Below are 19,465 nucleotides of genomic sequence, written 5' to 3' on the forward strand. Positions count from 1 at the left end.
CTAATCACCTGTTTATTTTTTTAACAACCAAACTCTGATCCACACTAGCTGAAGGAGAGAATGTGAGAAGAAGGAGAGAATGAGAAAGTGACAGTAAGAGGAGAGGTTGATTGAGGATACATGATTGATCTCATGTAGGGGATGTGCATCTCATATTTAGTTTTGGTTTTAGTTTTTTGTACCGTGCAGCCAAACACTGTTCAGATCTATAGAATTATTTTTAAAAGTCTGATGGAGATGCAAAAGTTTCCAAAGATGCCAACTATGTTTGGAATTGAATATGGATTTAGGGGAAATGTGTATAAAATGATGCAAATATTTCCTTTTGATGAAATATTGCAGCCTCTAAGAAACGTGGAGTCTTGTGTTTGAATATTTCACTCGGCATAGACGTAATTTATCTTCAATGAAGAGCTGAAACAAGCAGATATATTATATAATGTCGGACAGTGTAAATTCATTTTCTAACCTTAAAGCTACTTAAAGTGGAATTAAAAGACAATACTGAATATTGAAGGGTTACATGAATACACTTCTAATTTGCCAAACACTTAAAAACATGGAAAAATCCATTTAGACAGTCTGTTGGGAAACAAGACTTAAACTGGCTCTATAATAGAACAGCTTGTTGCTGCCCTCTTTTGGGAAGTACTGGCACCTGCTTTGTTGTGCACTTCACCTGTATTGACCAGCTTTCACCACAGAGTGGAGATAAATTACAGCTGTAACGCTGGAGATCACTGACTGACGGAGAATGATATGTGGTCTGATGGGAACATGCACATCGGAAGACTTGCAATAATGAAATACAAATGTGTTTGTAAAGCATGTAATTGCATGTAATTGTTCCAGCCTTAGTTTCCTGACTTTCTCCAAGTGTTATTCACTATTGTCTAGCCTTTTGGAAACCTTTGCCTTACAGTCACCTGTGTCCCAAACTATGTTTTCGTCAAGTAAAGACTTTAACTTTCACTCTTTGTCTGTGAGTTGTGCATTTGAGTCCTCTTTCTGCTCGTTACCTGTGCTGCATGATAACTCTGATGTCCATTTCCATCACTATTTAGGACAATGTTACTATTACATAAGATCATTATCTTACTTTAATTTCATTTTAACAACTTCTTAAAACAGATCTTTTTATCAATTAACCTCAATAATCTTTAGATCTTTGACGCTTGACATCCTATTTTGTTCTATGCGCTGCACATTATAGATTATATTCCTGCATCTTTGATTTTATTGTGTTCTTAACATTCTTGATAATAACGCCTCAGCTTACCACTTTCCACTTAGGATGCTGTGCTTTCAACAGCACCACAACAGTGATATTAAAAAAAAATTATGATGGTGCTGTAAAATAAAAATGTAAACTGAGACCAGAGGAAATTTAAGCTGATTTTTTTTTTACTAATGTGGCAGCGCTTAAAAGATTAAAATGTATCAACTAATTTATTATTATTATTATTATTATTATTATTATTAATAATAATAATAATAATAATAATAATAATAATAATAATAATACAATTTGCAGGAACTGAATACAGAATGTTTGTGAATGCAAATAGAGACATTTGCAATGCTAAAAGACACAAGAATTCTTCAGTTTGAATATGATAATATGTGGGAAACACAAGCTACACCCACACATTTTGTATATCACACCTCACTGTATGCTTCTGTAAGACTTTGCATGGAAAAAGTTCAAAGAGTAATAGTTATGGGATTTAACTACAGTATCTGTTGTATGCTGTGTGTGTGTGTGTGTGTGTGTGTGTGTGTGTGTGTGTGTGTGTGTGTGTGTGTGTGTGTGTGTGTGTGTGAATAGAGTAAATAAATGACAATAAACATTGTCATAAACAAGTCAGTGTAAACGTGTTCTCTGTAGCTCAAATACAGCTTCATCTTTAAAGTTACAACTTTTATAACAATGACACGTTTGCTTCAGTACAGTGTAAGCATTAATATATGTTGTGTCATCGTGTAAAGTATTTTGAGTTTACAACATGTTTGTTTCAAAGCGCATAGGCCGGCAGGTTTTCTTTTTCTGTGAGTGACTTGTTGAATATTTTATCAGGTAGAAGGAGGGTCAGGTTGCAGCGAGATGACTGACTGCTGGACAGGAGGGCTTCAGGCTCCAAACCGTAAAGGGATGGTGATGATAATGAGATATTTAATAGCACAGATACATGAGAGAGCATGCTTTATTGTGATCAACGAGCTGGAAGCTGATTACTGGCAGCATTTACAATTAACAATTATAGTGCAACTGATAAACTGTACAATTAACCCAAACAGTGAAGGCAAAAAATGCAGGAAAAACTTGATATCTTAAATAATAATAAAAAAATAATTGTTATTTTAGTTTTCTTCACAGAAATAAAGTAAAATAAATAAATAAAAGTTGTCTTACACCCGTTAAAATCAAGAAGGCCTAGCATTAAGGATGGCCGCGAGGTCAAAGGTCAAGAGTACCGCGCAGAGAATTGTGTGAATTGTGTATTGTTGCTAATAAAAGTTAACCGACAAAAATAAAGATACGATAGGAAGACGCTACAGTTTTTATTGAAGAGTATAGATACTGCCTGTATGAAAGTCTGTTGCACCAAACTGTCATCATTAGAGTTGGCAGTGGTGGTCAGCTGATCATTGTAGTACAGTACACTTCTCATAAACAAGGCACAATGGGAGCATGGAGTATCTCAGGTGTAGGCAGGGGAAATGGAAAGGTATGTTACATTACATGAATCCACATCTACCTTTCTCAATCTCTTCATGTGCAGTAAACACTCCTCCTGTTCAGAGCTAGCCCCTCCCGCATCCTGTGCACCTGCATATAAGCTCACCTGTAGCATCAGCAGCACAGATCCTCCGCTATTCCTCTGGATCCCACTGTGCCTCTATCTGAAGAAAACCCTGGTGAGTAGTATGCTTATAAGAAATTATTATTATGATTTATATTTTGATCATTTAAATAGTTTACTACTTTGTTATTTTATTAAGTGTAATAGTTGGGATTATGAAAAAAAGGAACCATTGATCTAAATCTATAGTATAATTGAAAAAAAGCACTTTCAAGTAAAGGAATCTCATCTTCCTGTTCACTTTTCATTCAACAGTCGTCAACACAACTATTTGTCAGCTAATGATAAGATGATTTAAAAATGAAAAAATGAAACGAAAGTCCATTTCCTGCAGAACAAAGTGTCTCCTTGTGTCACCGGAATTCACCCTGAATATTTTCGCGATCATTTTCCCAAGCTTTATCTTTCATCTGAACAAGGACTGTCTGTCTCCTGCTGGATCCTTTGTAGTGTTGTGGGAACGGTGTTGCAAGGATCAAGTGACAGAGAGACAGAGACGTTCCCTTGACCGCTAATCTAGAGAAACACACACACACACACACACACTGTCGATGTTTGACATCCATACACAAACGAGTTACACTTGAAATCCAGGAAGTAATGTGAACACCTGTTAACCCCGTATCAAATGAGGTTAAATAAAGCAGGAAAGAGAACATTAGGTATTTTAAAAATAAATTGCCGGTGAATTAAATCCAAACATAACATAACTTTCAACCTTTTACATTTAACCACATTTGATCAAATGTAACCTCCAGTAGTTTAAACCTTTAGGACAGCTTCTATTTTTATGAAGCATCTTTTTGTCTCCTCCTGTTTTTATGAATCCTCCATTAGCCTCTTCTTGAATATAAAAATGTACCTTGTTATCATAATAATGAGACTATACAAGTGTGTTCTCAGTCCTGGTAAGAGGCTCGCTTTTGACCCAGGGTTGAGATGTCCTCATTTACATTTTGATTTTACACTGACTTGAGTTGAAGTTGCATTTGAACGGAGCCGAGACGGACAGACTGAAGTGGCTCTGACCGTAAAGTCAGTCATCTCTTCAATGCAGATGGTTCATTTGAAAAGCCACTAGATGGCTGTGCATATACTCGTTGAAAGACTCCTTTCATCATTTTCAGTGGGGCGTTCAGTGGTCTTGAATATGAGGCCCTACTTTGAAATGCTAGAATAAAAGACATTTGCTTAAGGGCCACAAAAGAGCTTTTCCACCGCCAGATCTCATGTAGACTAGCTTTGAATGGCTGCAATAGGTCAAACAGTCATTTGAAGTTATGTATTTTCCTTATGACGTGTAATGTATTCAGAGAGATGAACCCTGAGCAGCTGTGATGGATGTAACATGTGGGATTATGCACTTGCTCTGTTTCTCTCTTCACATCTTGCCTCCTTTTTGTCTTTACAAGTTCACCAACATTTCCATGTGTTGCTCTTTGTGTCCTCACAGCCACGCATCATGGCCTCCAGCATGTCGATGAGGAGCTTCTCTATGGGCCGTCAGTCTTCCTTTTCCAGTCGTTCTCTGATGGACACCGGCCGCCCTCGCTCCCGTGCCTCGGTGTCTTTCTCCTCAGCCAGCCCGCTGAGTCGTTCAGTCTCCATCAGCCAGGAGCTTAACGGGCCAATGAGCCTGCAACTTAACGGCATACACGGCAACAGCACCAACGATAAGGAAGCCATGCAGAGCCTCAACAGCCGTCTGGCCAACTACCTGGACAAGGTCTGATACATAAAACAGTAGCAGCACTGTTAAGATGTTGGTCAGCAACCAAATGGGTGTATCTCCGTTTGTCACCATGCAGACAAGGAAATGGTGCGAGCAGCAAGCTGAAAGATTGTAATCATTAAACTGTCTCTCTCTCTCTTTGTCTTCCTCCAGGTGCGCTCACTGGAGCTCTCCAACGCAGATCTGGAGATGAAGATCAAGCAGATGATGCACGATCGCATCCCCAAAGGTCATGACCTTGATTCCATGATGGCCCAAGCTCATGCTGTTGAGCAAGAGGTAGGCAGGAAGAGACATGCAAACGCACCAGACATACATAATTCAGACCGGCAGCCGGATTGAAAGCTTTGTGTCAATGAACAAAGATCAAGCTTATAATGACTTTGGTTATTTTACATAGACAAAACATTCATGCAAATGTGCAGCATTTTTTAGACAGAGCTGCATCAGTAGATTCTTCAGAGGCAGAATTTGACCCACTGTTTATCTTTGAGTTAACTTGTAAGCCCGAGTGAAGTCAATCATTATTTTTGCTATTTTTGACCAAACACAAGAAGTTACAGTTTAATGAAGATGGAATGTGTTACCTTATTGGACAAAGATTCAACTTGTCACGTGTCTTTTGCCACTTTAGTACTTTTTATGCTAGTATACCAAATACAGAAACATAAATCATGCATTATCAAATGTACTTGACTTTATTGAAGGATGCTAAAGTCTGTCATAACCTTGTTTCCTCACGTTAATATTTGTCAGGTGAGGAAGAGGACTTTGGAGAATGCTCGTCTCATGTTAGAGATCGATAATGCTAAACTAGCTGCGGATGACTTCAGAATCAAGTGAGTGATTTATGATTACAGTATGAAGATGAAACAAGTTTTGGTTGACTGTCATTTTTATATATGACAAAAAAAACATGTCTTTGATTGAGGTTTTACTGCGTCATGCAGGAGCAGCTACTGCACATTTGTTATTATTAGAAAAACATCATATCGCTTTGATTTTAGACTTTGTACTTTTGTACCAAAGTGCATAGAGATTCTTGAGTATTGTGCTTAATAAACGTTACACATAGAGTTGTAATGAGATAAACAAAACTAGATTAATACAAATACTTTTCTTCTTTTACATATAAATGTTTATTTTCCATCTGCTGACATATCAGAGCTTTAAAGTTTAGATGTCACTTCATGAGGCACTTTGTATGTACACATCAAGTGTACTATATTTGTTCAGCTTTTTTCTCTATGTATCTGCACTTTACTAGGTGGGAGACTGAGCTGGTGATGTGTCAGTCTGTGGAACGAGACTGTGTTGCTCTGAAAAAGGCCAAGACCGACCATGAGCAGATCATCGCCTCCCTGAGGGGAGATCTGGACAGCCTGAAAGAAGAGCTGTACTTCCTCAAGAAAAACCATGAGGAGGTAAGTCCTCATGTCTTATGCCTTCTTATCTTCTTCATCCACATGTGTATTGAATGCCAGTCTTTTAACACACTGTTTATCACCTTTACTTCTCCATTTCTCAACATTTGCCTCATCTCATTTTCATTTTGGCCCTCTCTCTTACTTTCCAACCTGCCCTCACAAACAACAAGTTGTTTGATATCGGGCTGACCCAGTTTGGTGGACTCAAGAGGTCTAATTTAGAGCCTAAGTGGACAGGAAATAAAGTGTAGGGAGGGGGTAGGAGCGGGAGAGGTGGTCCTCCGGTTACTACCGACAAAAGGAGCAGGTAGATCTGGTTTCACAAACCTGCTCTCTCTGCCCAATCAGCTGATCCAATGTGTCCAAACTAATGTCCTCTGGGGGGGATAAGAAACTAAGATACACTTACCCCCTCTCACCAAGAGAACGATCCATATCCTACTTACTGAAACAAGATGTGAATACAACTGCACAGATCCAATTCATGACCTACTGCAGATATCGAGAAGGAATTTGACTAAATGAAACTGGATTATTTTGGCTTTTGTGAATCCTGGAATACATCGTGCACATCCTGAATGCATATTACCCTTGTTTTACATTTGCTCGTTTACAAGTGGGCTGTGGACAGTCTTTGCCACCTTGTCTGCTCTCATCTATGCATAAATTATGAATGACTTATGTTGAAAATATAGAATTTCCCCCTCACTAAAATAGAAAAGCAACATCTTTAGGGGTGAGTTGGGGAACTAGATCACATCTCACATGATTCCCCTTCCCAAGCAAGGACGCATTATCTGTGCATAACATAAAGTATATTTATTCTCCGACAGAAGCTAGAAAATTGTATATGTATGTGTATCTATCATTATATATATATATATATCAAGAGCATTAAAAACGATGTGACATGACACACTGTCACAATAGAAACGAGAGAAAGGATCCCGCGAACATGCATGAATAGAGTTTAGTGTGTGTGAGGTAAGATAAGCTCTATTCCATCAACTATTAATGGACAACATGTAAATTATAAAGATGTTCTCACATCCTCTCCCCACCCCGCGGTGTAGGATTCACAGAATTATTCCTATTCCTGCTTCCATACGTCGCCTGTATATTCACACATATGTTATGTAAAGTTTATTTAGAGATGAGTGCAACTATTATGTTCTTTTCACTCGAAAACTAAAATACACACACTGTGATAAAGCATCATCAAGGTATTAAGTATTCACTACTTCTCCCCCCCGCAGGAACTGGAGCAGATGAAGTCTCGTATTGCCAGAGATGAGGTGAATGTGGAGGTGGACTCGGCCAGCGGGCCGGAGCTGGGCACCATTCTGTCTGGCCTGCGTTCCCAGTATGAGGGGATTGTTAAGAATAACAAGGACCAAACAGAGCAGTGGTACCTCAAGAAGGTGAGGGGAGAAAGTGAGATTTTCTTTAAAAAACCAACACTTTTCTAAATAAATTGTTTCATTGTTTAGTGTATGATATGTCCAAAAGTAAGACACCAAAACCCCCACATTTGAGAAGCTTGAACAAGAGAATATTTGCCAATTTTATACTGTTTCAAAATAATTTATTTATTTTCCTGCCGATCGATTAATCAATGAATGAACAAATTATTTCATCTCTACATTGAAATATTTTGTCAGTTACACCTGACAGTGTAATCCTACTGTATCAAAGTGTATGTAAAATTTTTTTTTTTCAAATCATTGCTATATTCAGAGAAGAAATACATGTATTTCATGTGAGTGTGCATTCTGGTGTTTTTGTGTCCCGACAAGCTGGAAACAGTGCAGAATGAGGTGAAGGAAAGCAACGAGGCTCTGCGAGGAGCTCAGGGCGAGCTGATCGAGAGGCAGCGCTTCCTGCAGAGCCTGGAGGTGGAGCTGGAGAGTCTGCACAAACAGGTGAGCTGCTACACCTGAGGTGGGAGGGGACAATTGGAGCAAGAGACGTAAAACGAGGATTTTATTCTACATTCAGTAAGAAGAACTTTGGTGAAAGAGAAATTCTGAATGGTTATGTTTTTATATAATTTTTTTAAATAACCGTGTAGCTTTGGAGCTATTCAAACACAATCTAATCACAGAAAGCACTTCAAACACCACAACCATGATTTCAAAATATGGTTATGAGTTTTACCTTTGCACGTGATGAGTTATGGCATTGTGTTAAAGAAAGACTGGATTTAAAAGGGATTTGTCAACTGCCAACACAGACAATCCTTACAAAAGTTCAGATGCTGTCTGACATGGACTAGTTCTTGACATCAGTGTCTGAGAAAAATCATTTTGTTTTTCCTGTATTGTCTAATCCTGTGTTGACAGTAAACATGTTCTCCCACGCTGATAACTCACGCAAGGACATTGTAGGTTCAGTTGCTAAAGTCTATGGGTGTGAGTTTCGGTGGTGAAATGGGTAATCTTGTCTGAGCGGCGAATGTTTGTTTTGGATGCCAACTCCTTGACAGCTCAGGTATGTGTTGATTGTGGTTTGGGAAGTAATTACAGAATAATGAGACACTGAGGTTTGATTTCTACTGGCAAACACCCTATGAGTAAATGTGAGTAGGTTTAAAAGGCTACATAAGAGAATTGTGAATAATTCTGGACATTTCCCTGCTCACCAGCCATTTACCTTACAGACTGATAAGATTATGGGCAACATTGAAAGCATACACTAGTAATATAAGACCCCAGGTATTCTAATAGGCAGATCAGCGCTCTTATTTTCCCTTTCTCTTCTCAGATAGCGGCGCTGGAAGGCAACCTGTGTGAGACGGGTCAAAAATACTCTGCTGAGATGGAGCGGCTGCAAACCACCCTGAGCCAGCTCGAGGACGACCTCTCCCAGCTCAGGCTGGATATGCAGCGCACAAAGACCGACTACGAGCAGCTCCTCCGTATCAAGCAGAACCTGGAGATGGAGATTGCCACCTACAGGCGCCTGCTGGAGGGAGAGGAGACGTGAGTTTTAACTAGGCTCATGGCTGGATGAGAGCCGAATTTAGATGAGAAAATCTGCTAGTTTTCACCTTTTTATCCAGATTAAACAAATGACTTTAGTGAGTTTTAGAGTTGCTGGATTGTATTACCTTTGGACAGAGACAGGTTAGCTGATCTCCGCCTATTTCCAGTCTTTTGCTAAGCTCAGCTAACCAGCTCATATGACCTGTATAGACATATTCAAGAGCGGTATCAATCTTCTTATCTAACTGCTAGGGAAGCGAAGAAGTGTATTTCACGTAATGCTGAACTATTCCTTTAAATGTCCTTTAAACATATTTTCTTTTTCTGCTCCTCAGTGTCAAGGAAGTTCCTCCTCCACCAAAAAGTAAGTATTTGCTTCTAATAAAAAAAAAAAGCGAAGTCATAACTTATGTCAGAACGACATCCAAGCACAGAATTTTAGAAAAGCACATTAGCTCACCAACGAGTGAAGCACTGCTCATTCATTCATTTTAAATGCAACTTATCACGACCTGAAGGAAACATCAGACAGGTAAACAGTGACTAAAGCTGTAATGATGAAGGAGATAAGTAGAACAAACTGTTCACAAATGTGAGGTGTGATCCAGACAGACAGACACAAACATAATAATCATTGACACGCCCAAGGGGCATACGACTAATTATTGTTTTATGAATGTCAAAACAATGCAAACACCACTAAACGCTCAGACCCTACAGCAACAAATGTGGGTGTGAAAACATTTGGTTACGACATGTGGTAACTGTGGTGTCTTAATCTGACTGACTCACGGTTCTGGATTAAAACCAAACTGCAAGGTGTCTTGGTATTGTTCACCATTAGAAGACTAAAGACAGCACAGACACAAAGACTGTTACACCTTTAACAGTCACAGTTGAGCATTTAAAACTGTTTTCACAAACAGTGTTTTTGGTGAGAATTGCACGCAGTCCTTCCACCGAATCTGTCGAGACATGACTTCCTATTTAGTTCAGTTCATACACATAGAAGTTCAGCGTGCAACACATGGAACTACAATATAACTGTGACACATGATTCAACCCAGATTACAGAGGAATATGAGGTTAAAACGACTCATTTTAATTTCCCTTCTCATATCACTGCTACTAATGATTTATCTTCTCTCCTCCCCTCACATATCATCTCTTCCATCTCATCTCTTCAAATCACATTTTCTCATTGTATATTTTCATATTTCTTCTCATATGATCTCATCATCTCACTATCTGTTTATCTTCTTTTTCTTTTCATCTCATATCTTCCACCTCATCTTGTATCATCTCTCTATCAGCTTACTTTCTCTCCTATGTAAATGCCATTCAAAGCTCATCTCGTACTACTGCATGTCCACTTACTTTATCTAGTCTCATTCCAAATTAATCTTTTTTTCTCTTCTCTCCTCTTCCATCTCATCCCTTCTCATGTCACTTCATTTAATCTCATGCCATCTCATCTCTGTCTGTGCAGAGGAGCCTGATGTTCGCACCAGGAAGATTGTGAAGGTGGTGACACAGACGATGGTCAATGGCAAAGTAGTGGACGAGTCCAGCGAGGTGGAGCAGATCGAGGAGACCAAGAAATAAAAAGAGGAAAGGAAAGGAGCGAGGATAAAAATCAAAACAGAAAGAAACCAAAAATGACACAGGGATATGCAAAACAAAAAGAGAAAAATAGAAGAGTGTCAGAATATTACCCATGAGCTGTGGAGCATCATTTATTCATCTCAACTGAGAAAATATTGTTTTGAATATGGAATTCTTGGTTTTGTGTTTTCAGAGAAATGTTTTCCCACAGTTTACTTATCAATGTATATATATATATATATATATATATATATATATATGTGTGTGTATATATATATATATGTCTACATATATACATATATATATCCAGTACTGCTGTAGCTATGCATGCTTATACCAATTTAGAATAGTCTGTGTGTTTTGAGTGAGAGCAACTGACAAACCATTGTTTTACTAAAATCTGCTGTGTACTTAAACAGGATATGTATTACTTAGTGTGGAACATTTTACTTTAGTAAATATAATACCTTTTGCCTTTTTAAAATAATAGAATTTAATTGTCTTTACAGTTGTTGTGTTTATACTCCGTCTAAATAAAGTGTCTTTAATCCATGTCGTGTTTACCTTTCTATTCTTATGTCACTCAGAATAAACATGTTATGGCTTTTATTCTGAAATCTACAAATGTCTTCGTTGGACTCGGTTCTTGGGTGTTGTGATGTTGCTGTATACTGTATATATATATATATATATATATATATATATATATATATATATATATATATATATATATATATATATAATGTTCACTATCTTAGTTTAGTGTGCTGGCATGCTAGCAGGACATTGGACCATTTTGTTTTTAATGGCAATCCATCCAATCGATATTTCGACGAACAGACCGACATTGCCACATTTAGTGTTGCTAAAACACATTTATTACCCAGATCTTTATAAAACAAAACAAAAATACTAACTAAGAAGACACACTAAGAAGATTTTCAAACACTCTGCATACACTGTTATGTCATTACGTAAAAGTAAAGTGTAATGGAAGAATACTTCATGGCTTTAACTCCTTCACTGCTCTGTGTCTCTTGTCCTCCCGTCCTCCTCAGATTCAAGACCAAGACTTGACCTTTCTCATGTCTTAGGTGTGTATATTAGAGAGAGACCGTGTCGAAGTGGGGTTGTGCCTGACAAGATTTAAATTGCTTAAGGCCAGGTTCGTCTTGAATCTAGTTGTGACAGTGCTTCTCTCCTGACCCCATGTCTTGACCCCCCTACTGTCTCCTACTGTGTATTGCAACAATTTCCCTCGGGATAAATAAAGTTATATCCGTCTGTCTGTCTGTCTGTCTGTCTGTTGGTTATAGAAGTTTTTCTTACAGTTTTTGTATAAGCCGAGGACAACAATTTGGTAATTAGTATTTTGATGAAAAATATGACTGCAAGTTTTGTATACATGGCATCTATGGTGATATATCGATTACATGACAGATCAGTGTGTACAATTTCATAGCAATCCGTCCCATAGTTGTCCCGACATGTAATTAAAACCCAAAGAAACTTCATGGTGGCACTAGGGGTAAAGTGATGGGATCACCAAAGTCAGTAAGTAACTTATAAATGACCAAAGAAATATAAAACGACTACAAAGACACGCAAAGCAACTGCAAAAAGACACAAAATAACAAAGAAAGGAGCAAAACAGCCACAAAGACACAAAATGACTACAAAACGTATAAACCTGAAGTACATACAGTAGTTATAAAGTGTAATGCCTTATATGGAATATATGGAATTCTTTGAAAATATACCAGTTCCAGAATGTTGTGATGTCATAAAAAGAATTATCTCAAATACAAACGTCAACAAGCAACTGTTCATAACATACAAACCTACTGAACTGAGAGCATCAAACAACCAAGAGAGAGAGAAAGAGTATAGACAACGGACGGAAGATGATTGCAAGCCAACACCTCCTTGCTGAGATGGAGCGGGCTCAAAGCATGAGGAAACTGACCCTGGAGGAGAGAAGAGTGGAGGTCAGAAGACAAATGTATGTCGAGCTGAGAGCATTGGAGATGAAGCGCAGACAAGCAGTCGCTCTGGAGACCCTGCTGAAGTGCAAAAGGGACAGAGAGGAGGAGGAACGAGAGACAGAAAGGGCACTGCAAGAACACACGGAGAAGACTAGGAGGCAGGAGATCCTGGAAGAAATAAAGCAGAGCCAACTGAAAGCAGAGAAACTTCAGCGGCAACAGGTGATGCTAACAAGCCCCACTTGTTGTTTGAGTGCTCTGACAGAAGACCAAGAGAGTAAACCAAGATCTGCTGACCTCTACCCTCTGATGGGAGCCAAAGTCTACCCTGCCAGCCTGCCCTCTGACACAAAAAAGCAAACTCTGCACAACAACTGGGTTGGAGAGACAAACATGGACAGTGTACCTGCTAAACATAACGACTCCATCTACCTCCTCTTTGCAGCTAAATCAAGCCCCAAATGTGACGGTGTGTATCATAATCCTTCCATTCCTCTGCACTGACCTTGTATTTAATTGTCAGTAAATTGTAAGTAAACTTTTATCTTCTATCTTCTTTTGTCTCAACAAAAAGAACCCAAAGTCAACAAGACCGTGCAGTGGATGAAGGACAGACTGAAAGTTGGACACTGGGTTGAAAAGTACCAGCACCACACAGAGAAGAAGAAGGAAAAGCGCAGGCAAAAGGCAGAGAAGCGATACGAAAACTTGTTTGCCAGCCAGGCCAGCCACTGTCCCCCGCTGTACGACCGCAATGCTGCAGGATTTTCTCCATAGAGAAACAGCATCCTTGAATGCCAGTTTCTAATTCACTTCACTTTGTTTTATTATTTACTGTGGAACTGTGCTCATGGTGTCGCCTGCTCGAGAGAGTCAGCTGGGGATCAGACACTATATAAGCAGGATGGCTCACTGTCACACCTCCCTGAAAACACCCCAGCTCCTCCCGTCTGTCACTTGGTCACACCTGGCTATGGACAGGAGTATTCCACAACCAGCCACTTGTGGAAACTCCTGTGGCTGTGGACAGGACTCTTGCCACACTTGTTGGAAGAGTCCAGTCCACTGCCAGGTAAGCGGAACAGTTTATTACTCCGCACGGGAGGATGGTGCGGCTGTGAGCCTCTCACATCGGACTCAGTCCCCTGCAAGAGAAATGCAGCAGGTTCCCATCATGCTTGTGAAGTGTTGCTGATGACCTGATTCTGTGCAGCTTTCTGAGCCCTCGCTGAGCCACTCCCGGCTCTCCCCAGCAGGAGACGCCATGACCACAGTCCACCGCCACACTGCGCTTCTTTGTTTGTGTGATGTATAAACCATAATAAAACTGTTGAAGTGAAAACCTCAAGTTGTCCTGATTACTGTCTTACATAAATAGTGGTTAAGATGTGTTGAAATATATTGATACTCATATCACAAATGTTGGCATTGTGTGGTGAAGGAAAAAAGTAATCCATCTAAAAGTTGGAAAGAAACATAAATTATGTCAAATTCACACATTTTTTTTAGGAATTGAGCGTCATGAACAGAAAGAGATATTTGTTAAGGTGTTGATTTTGTTGGCCAGTTAATCTGGTCCTGGTTTAACATTACATATAATAATTAACCAAAGAATTCAAGGTTAAGTTAAAACACACAATTTATTTTGCATGTTTAAAATAACCTGCAGACATTTGAACAGGCTCAGTCGGAGTTATCTTCCACTTTTAAAAGTTACACAAACTTAGAATACAAATAAGACAATTAAAAATAAGCTTGGTTATACTGGTGATGGACGAGACTGATGAAGAAGTGTTAGAAGAAAAGGGGAACGATGTTTTAAAAAAAGGTTCAGTATGTTACAAGGCCACATGTTAGCACGGTAATAATACACAACCCAACACCAGGACAGCTTCAAACTCGTAGTGTTCTCAGGTCAAATGTTTTGCACGTATAAATGTTACTCTACATATAAAAGTGTTTTCAGTTGAAGTGCAGTTGTTTTTAATCCATTCCTTGTTTGAGAGGCAGGAATCTGTGGCAAACCGAACTCATCCACCAAAACGCCATCCTGAAAACAAAAAGAAGAACGATAAGAAAACACCTAAATGACTGCGTTACATTTCAAGTGTTACTCTTTTAGATGTCTCATGTTCAACAATACGGCTTCAGTCAGAGGGAATGAGAGCTGCTTGTAAACAGACTAGTAGTTTCAAAATGATGAGCGCTGCTGCTAAAGTTTCATACGATCATTAAAATCCTCTGCTGTATCTATATATATATATCTATATATATATATATATATAGATATATATATAATCAGAATCAGAATAATTTTAATTGCCATGTAGGTTTTCACCTACAAGGAATTTGTTCTGGTAACATTGGTGCATAAATATAAAAACATTACAATTAAAATGTACAATTAACAATTAACAATATATAGTATACAGTAGGGGTAATGTACAACACACACACAACACATAACACAAGGACAGCCGGCTGAGTAGTACGTTAATGTAACGTGTAGAGGGGGGGAGGGAGAGACAGTGTCAGTGGGGGTCTCTGGCCTTGTTGATGAGGCCAACTGCAGAGGGGAAGAAGCTGTTCATATGACGTGAGGTTTTGGTCCTGATGGACCGCAGCCTCCTGCCGGATGGGAGTGACTGAAAAAGTCTTTGTCCAGGGTGGGAGGGGTCTGCTGCAATCTTACCTGCACGCTTCCGGGTCCAAGAGGCGTGCAGGTCCAGGAGGGATGGCAGATTGCAGCTGATCACCTTCTCTGCAGAGTGAATGACACGCTGCAGTCTGACCTTGTCCCTGTCAGTGGCAGCATCGTACCAGATGGTGATGGACGAGGTGAGGATGGACTCGATGATGGCAGAGTAGAAGTGCACCATCATCGACTTTGGCAGGTTGAATTTTCTCAGCTGCCGCAGGAAGTACATTCTCTGCTGTGCTTTTTTGATGAGGGAGGTGATGTTCAGCTCCCACTTCAGGTCCTGGGTGATGACGGTGCCCAGGAAGCGTAAGGACTCCACAGAGTCCACAGGGGAGTCGCACAGGGTGATTGGGGCAGGTGTGGCTGGGCTCTTCCTGAAGTCCACTATCATCTCCACTGTCTTTAGAGAATTGAGCTCCAAGTGGTTCACACTGCACCAGGTCACCAGTTGGTCAATCTCCCACCTGTAGGCCGACTCATCCCCACCTGTCGTCCTGCGAACTTCAAGAGCTTGACGGACTGGTGACTGGAGGTGCAGCTATTGGTGTACAGGGAAAAGAGCAGTGGAGAAAGAACGCAGCCTTGGGGAGATCCGGTGCTGATGGTCCAGAAGTCAGAGACATGATTCCCCAGCTTCATCTGCTGTCTCCTGTCAGACAGGAAGTCTGTGATCCACCTGCAGGTTTAGTCAGGCACGCTCAGCTGAGAGAACTTGTCTTGTAGCAGAGCTGGGATGATGGTGTTGAAGGCAGAGCTGAAGTCATACCTGTCAATCCTCCCGTTTTTCCCGGGATTATCCCGTATTTTTACTTCCATCCCGTTTTTCTCCCGTTTAAATATTTCCCCGTAATTATCCCGTATTTTTAACCTTTCACAAAAAATAAAAAATAGGCGTATTAAAATAAGTGTAAAGTGGCCTCCGGTAGAGCAGATGGCAGTATTATGTTTAACTTTAGCTGAAAAACGTTATCCGCCAGTAAACACACAAAAGAAGAAAACAGGAACAATAACACAGAAGGTGAAGAAGAAGAAGAAGACGAAGAAGAAGAAGAGGAGAACATATGATAAGAGTCACAGTGAACAAGATAGATGGAGACGCAGTTGTACCTGCCAAACAAGTTCAAACTTTATGTAAGTACCAAATGAGAGGAGACCTTCGCTTATTTATTAAAAGTAGAGTCGGGCAAACACTTTTTGTAAAGTGTGTCATTCAGATGTTAGCATCGCACACGGCGGAATAAGCGATGTTCGCCAGCATGAAAAATCGTCCAAGCACCAGCACGCCCAAGAGGCACAAAAACATCCACTGTCAATGACTTCATGTGTGACAAGAACTGTGTCGGAGGCAGACCAAGTGGCCAAAGCTGAGGGAAAGATGTCAATGCTTTGCGGCAAAAATAATGTAGCCTTCATGCTTCTGCGATGATTTCAGTCGCAGTGTAGAGGGACATGTTTCCCGACTCTGACATCACAAGGAAGTCCTCGTGGGGGAAACAAAAGCCACACAACTCATCCATCATCAAATAAATTGATGATAATAACTAATAAATAAAATACATACATCTTATAAACATGTCTGTACAAGTAATACATACTTTAAATAAACATGTATTCCGTCCCTTATGTGTTTACGTTTACATTGGTGGCTGAGAGCTGTTAAGGTATGGGCGGAGTCCGGCAAGAAATGTCTCTTATTTTGAAATTCCAATGTTGACAGGTATGTGCTGAAGTCCACAAACAGGATCCTGGCGTAGGTTCCTGCGGAATCCAGGTGCTGGAGAATGTAGTGGAGGGCCATGTTGACAGTATCATCTACAGACCTGTTGGCTCTGTAGGCGAACTGCAGGGGGTCCAGGAGTGGGTCTGTGATGGTTCTGAGGTGATCAATGAGTCATTTACTATAAGTGACACAACCGCAACACAACCCTGTGCAGCTGCGCTCATCACCCCACCGCCTGATGTGAAGTGAAAGCAGCCTCCTCCACACAGACACGGAGAGGGGCAGAGGAGAGGAAGGGGAAGTGAAGACACTTTGTCGGTACCAGTTACAAACAGGCTTAGTATTAGGGAACGACACGCTAACGTGGGGAAGGATTTGGTGTTTTGGCTTATTTGAAGCTATTGTTCTGCACTTAATTTGGGCGGTTGTGGCAAGATACTGAACCCCAAATTGCTCCCAATGGCCAGGCCAACGTTGTGTAAGTATGTGTGAATGGTTATCACTACTGACGAGCTGATGCACCTTGTATGGTAGCCTCTGACTCTGTATGAATGTGTGTGAATGGGTGAATGCTGACATGTTGTGAAGTGCTTTGAGTGATCGCAAAGACTGGAAAAAGTGCTATATAAAAAGCAGTCCATTTACCATTTATCAAATGATTATACCTACTTGAAGCTAATGCACTTACAAGATTCTTGTTGTACATTTTCTAGATGTCTGAAACCCAGAAATAACACTAATGATTATTGCAGAATGTCAGCTTTAATTTGAAGGTGCTGAGCATTGTGAGAAACATCAGTGGACTCCTCTACAGCTAAACCTCCACATGGTGCCTTATGAAGGGCTTCATCCAGCTGGACGAGCACATCCTGGGTTACTTTGTGGCTGATGATGCTGACATAGGTATTTACTTTATTTAGTCACAAAGCTCTTCTTTTTGTTTTCCCTCAAGTAAAGTTTCAGCTACTGCACTCAGGCACTCCTTCACAGCCCCTCCATCAGTAAATGTTTTTTGTATTGACCCGAAATCCAAGCAACTCTGAGGGAACATTCATTAGCACGTTACTGGGCAGTGAATGAAAGAGTCAGGATCCTGCTGGATGGATCATATTGGGCTCATCCACATTAAAACAGTTTTTTGTTTGTTTACAGAGCAAACTAAACGGACCAGCAGAACGCACAAAATGAAGATATCTACAGGCTCCCTGAGATCACATGACATAATACATTCAAAAAGCATTGGTTTTAAAGCTCTACTCTACAAAGTGAAGCTGGTGTTTTAGAATGAATTAAAAAGAGATTATTTTTTTCTTAAATATCCCGTATAGAAAACGATGAGTTAGTCTGGATGGAGGGACTGAATGTGAATCCTGAAACACATTGACTCCAGCCTCAGGCTGTCCTCATGAGCGCCTTGTTGTCCCACCCCAGACTTTGTGATCAAACTGCTGTCTGTTCACAGCAGATCCCTCGAGCAGAATCCCTGTCAGACGACTCAAAAAGTCATAAAGGCAGAAGGAATTTCCCACACTGGCGCCCTGTGATCATAATAATAAGTATCAGCAGCATTTATTATTTGAATGCCTTTCAGTCTGCCCTTCTACCCAGCTGACGCCTGATATGTCATGTAAAGGCGTCTATTTTAGAAAATGAGAATGCCCTCTGTACCCCCTTTAAAGGAACAGTTTCCCTCAAGTGGAAAGTATTTGTGTAATGAATGCCAGAATCCTACCATTGAGAGTGAACCTATGACATACAATCTGTCTTTGCACTGTAGGACTAATAGTATTTAGGACCTTTTAAATTATGTTAATAATGCAGTACAACAAGATCCAGACACTCATTCCTGAAACAAGGAAAACTGCACTGGGAACAGATTGAATCATCTCACTCACTCAGCTTCAATTACCTTTTTTGTTGTTGTAATAGAAATACATCTTGAAGGCTGAAACTGAATACAATATCATTGCATATAGATTTAGAGACCATGGTACATGTTGAGACAGCAATAGCAAGTGTTGCTAACAACACTAGTTACAACATTTATTCTCGGTGCAGCTTTGTTTCCTAAACAACAGGTTTAGCGAAGAAATTCCATTGAGTTTTGATTATCTCGCCAACCCTTGGACCGATTTACTTCACACTTGCCGTGTGTGTTGCTGGAGACCCGAGGGAGAGCAGAGCTGCGTGTGAAGTTATTTGGATCAGCAGTTCTGTAGAAAACTGTGAAAATCCAGTCTGTCTGGGCGGACTTTGGTTAGTGCATGTGCTAAGCGGTAAAAGTACAAATAGTCGTCTAACGGCCACTCTCTGTATGTTTTATTTTTACATTACATGTCATTTAGCAGACGCTCTTATCCAGAGTGACTCACAGTGAACTAACTACAGGGACAGTCTCCCTGGCTCCCTTGCTCAGGGGCACAATGGTGGCAGCCCTGGTGTTGAAC

At 40.2% G+C, this 19,465-nt stretch overlaps 1 protein-coding gene across 1 annotated transcript; it reads left to right on the plus strand.

The window, feature by feature from the left end:
* The first annotated feature begins 2,790 nt into the window (after window positions 1–2,790).
* On the plus strand, window positions 2,791–10,612 carry LOC115016920 (keratin, type I cytoskeletal 18). Its single transcript, XM_029445028.1, has 10 exons — window positions 2,791–2,919; window positions 4,318–4,590; window positions 4,750–4,875; window positions 5,353–5,435; window positions 5,864–6,020; window positions 7,280–7,444; window positions 7,820–7,945; window positions 8,787–9,004; window positions 9,343–9,371; window positions 10,497–10,612. Exons 2-10 carry the CDS (start codon window positions 4,327–4,329, stop codon window positions 10,610–10,612), a joined length of 1,284 nt encoding a protein of 427 aa, XP_029300888.1. The 5' UTR covers window positions 2,791–2,919; window positions 4,318–4,326.
* The last annotated feature ends 8,853 nt before the right edge of the window (window positions 10,613–19,465 follow it).

This window comes from Cottoperca gobio, chromosome 12 (genome assembly GCF_900634415.1).
Source record: "Cottoperca gobio chromosome 12, fCotGob3.1, whole genome shotgun sequence".
Lineage (NCBI taxonomy): Eukaryota > Metazoa > Chordata > Actinopteri > Perciformes > Bovichtidae > Cottoperca > Cottoperca gobio.

Bases quoted from the DNA above. Each gene is read 5' to 3' on its own strand.
- LOC115016920 (XM_029445028.1), top strand. From the start codon at position 4,327: ATGGCCTCCAGCATGTCGATGAGGAGCTTCTCTATGGGCCGTCAGTCT. The intron at 4,591-4,749 runs GTCTGATACATA...GTCTTCCTCCAG, and splicing joins TGGCCAACTACCTGGACAAG to GTGCGCTCACTGGAGCTCTC. The intron at 9,005-9,342 runs GTGAGTTTTAAC...TCTGCTCCTCAG, and splicing joins CTGCTGGAGGGAGAGGAGAC to TGTCAAGGAAGTTCCTCCTC.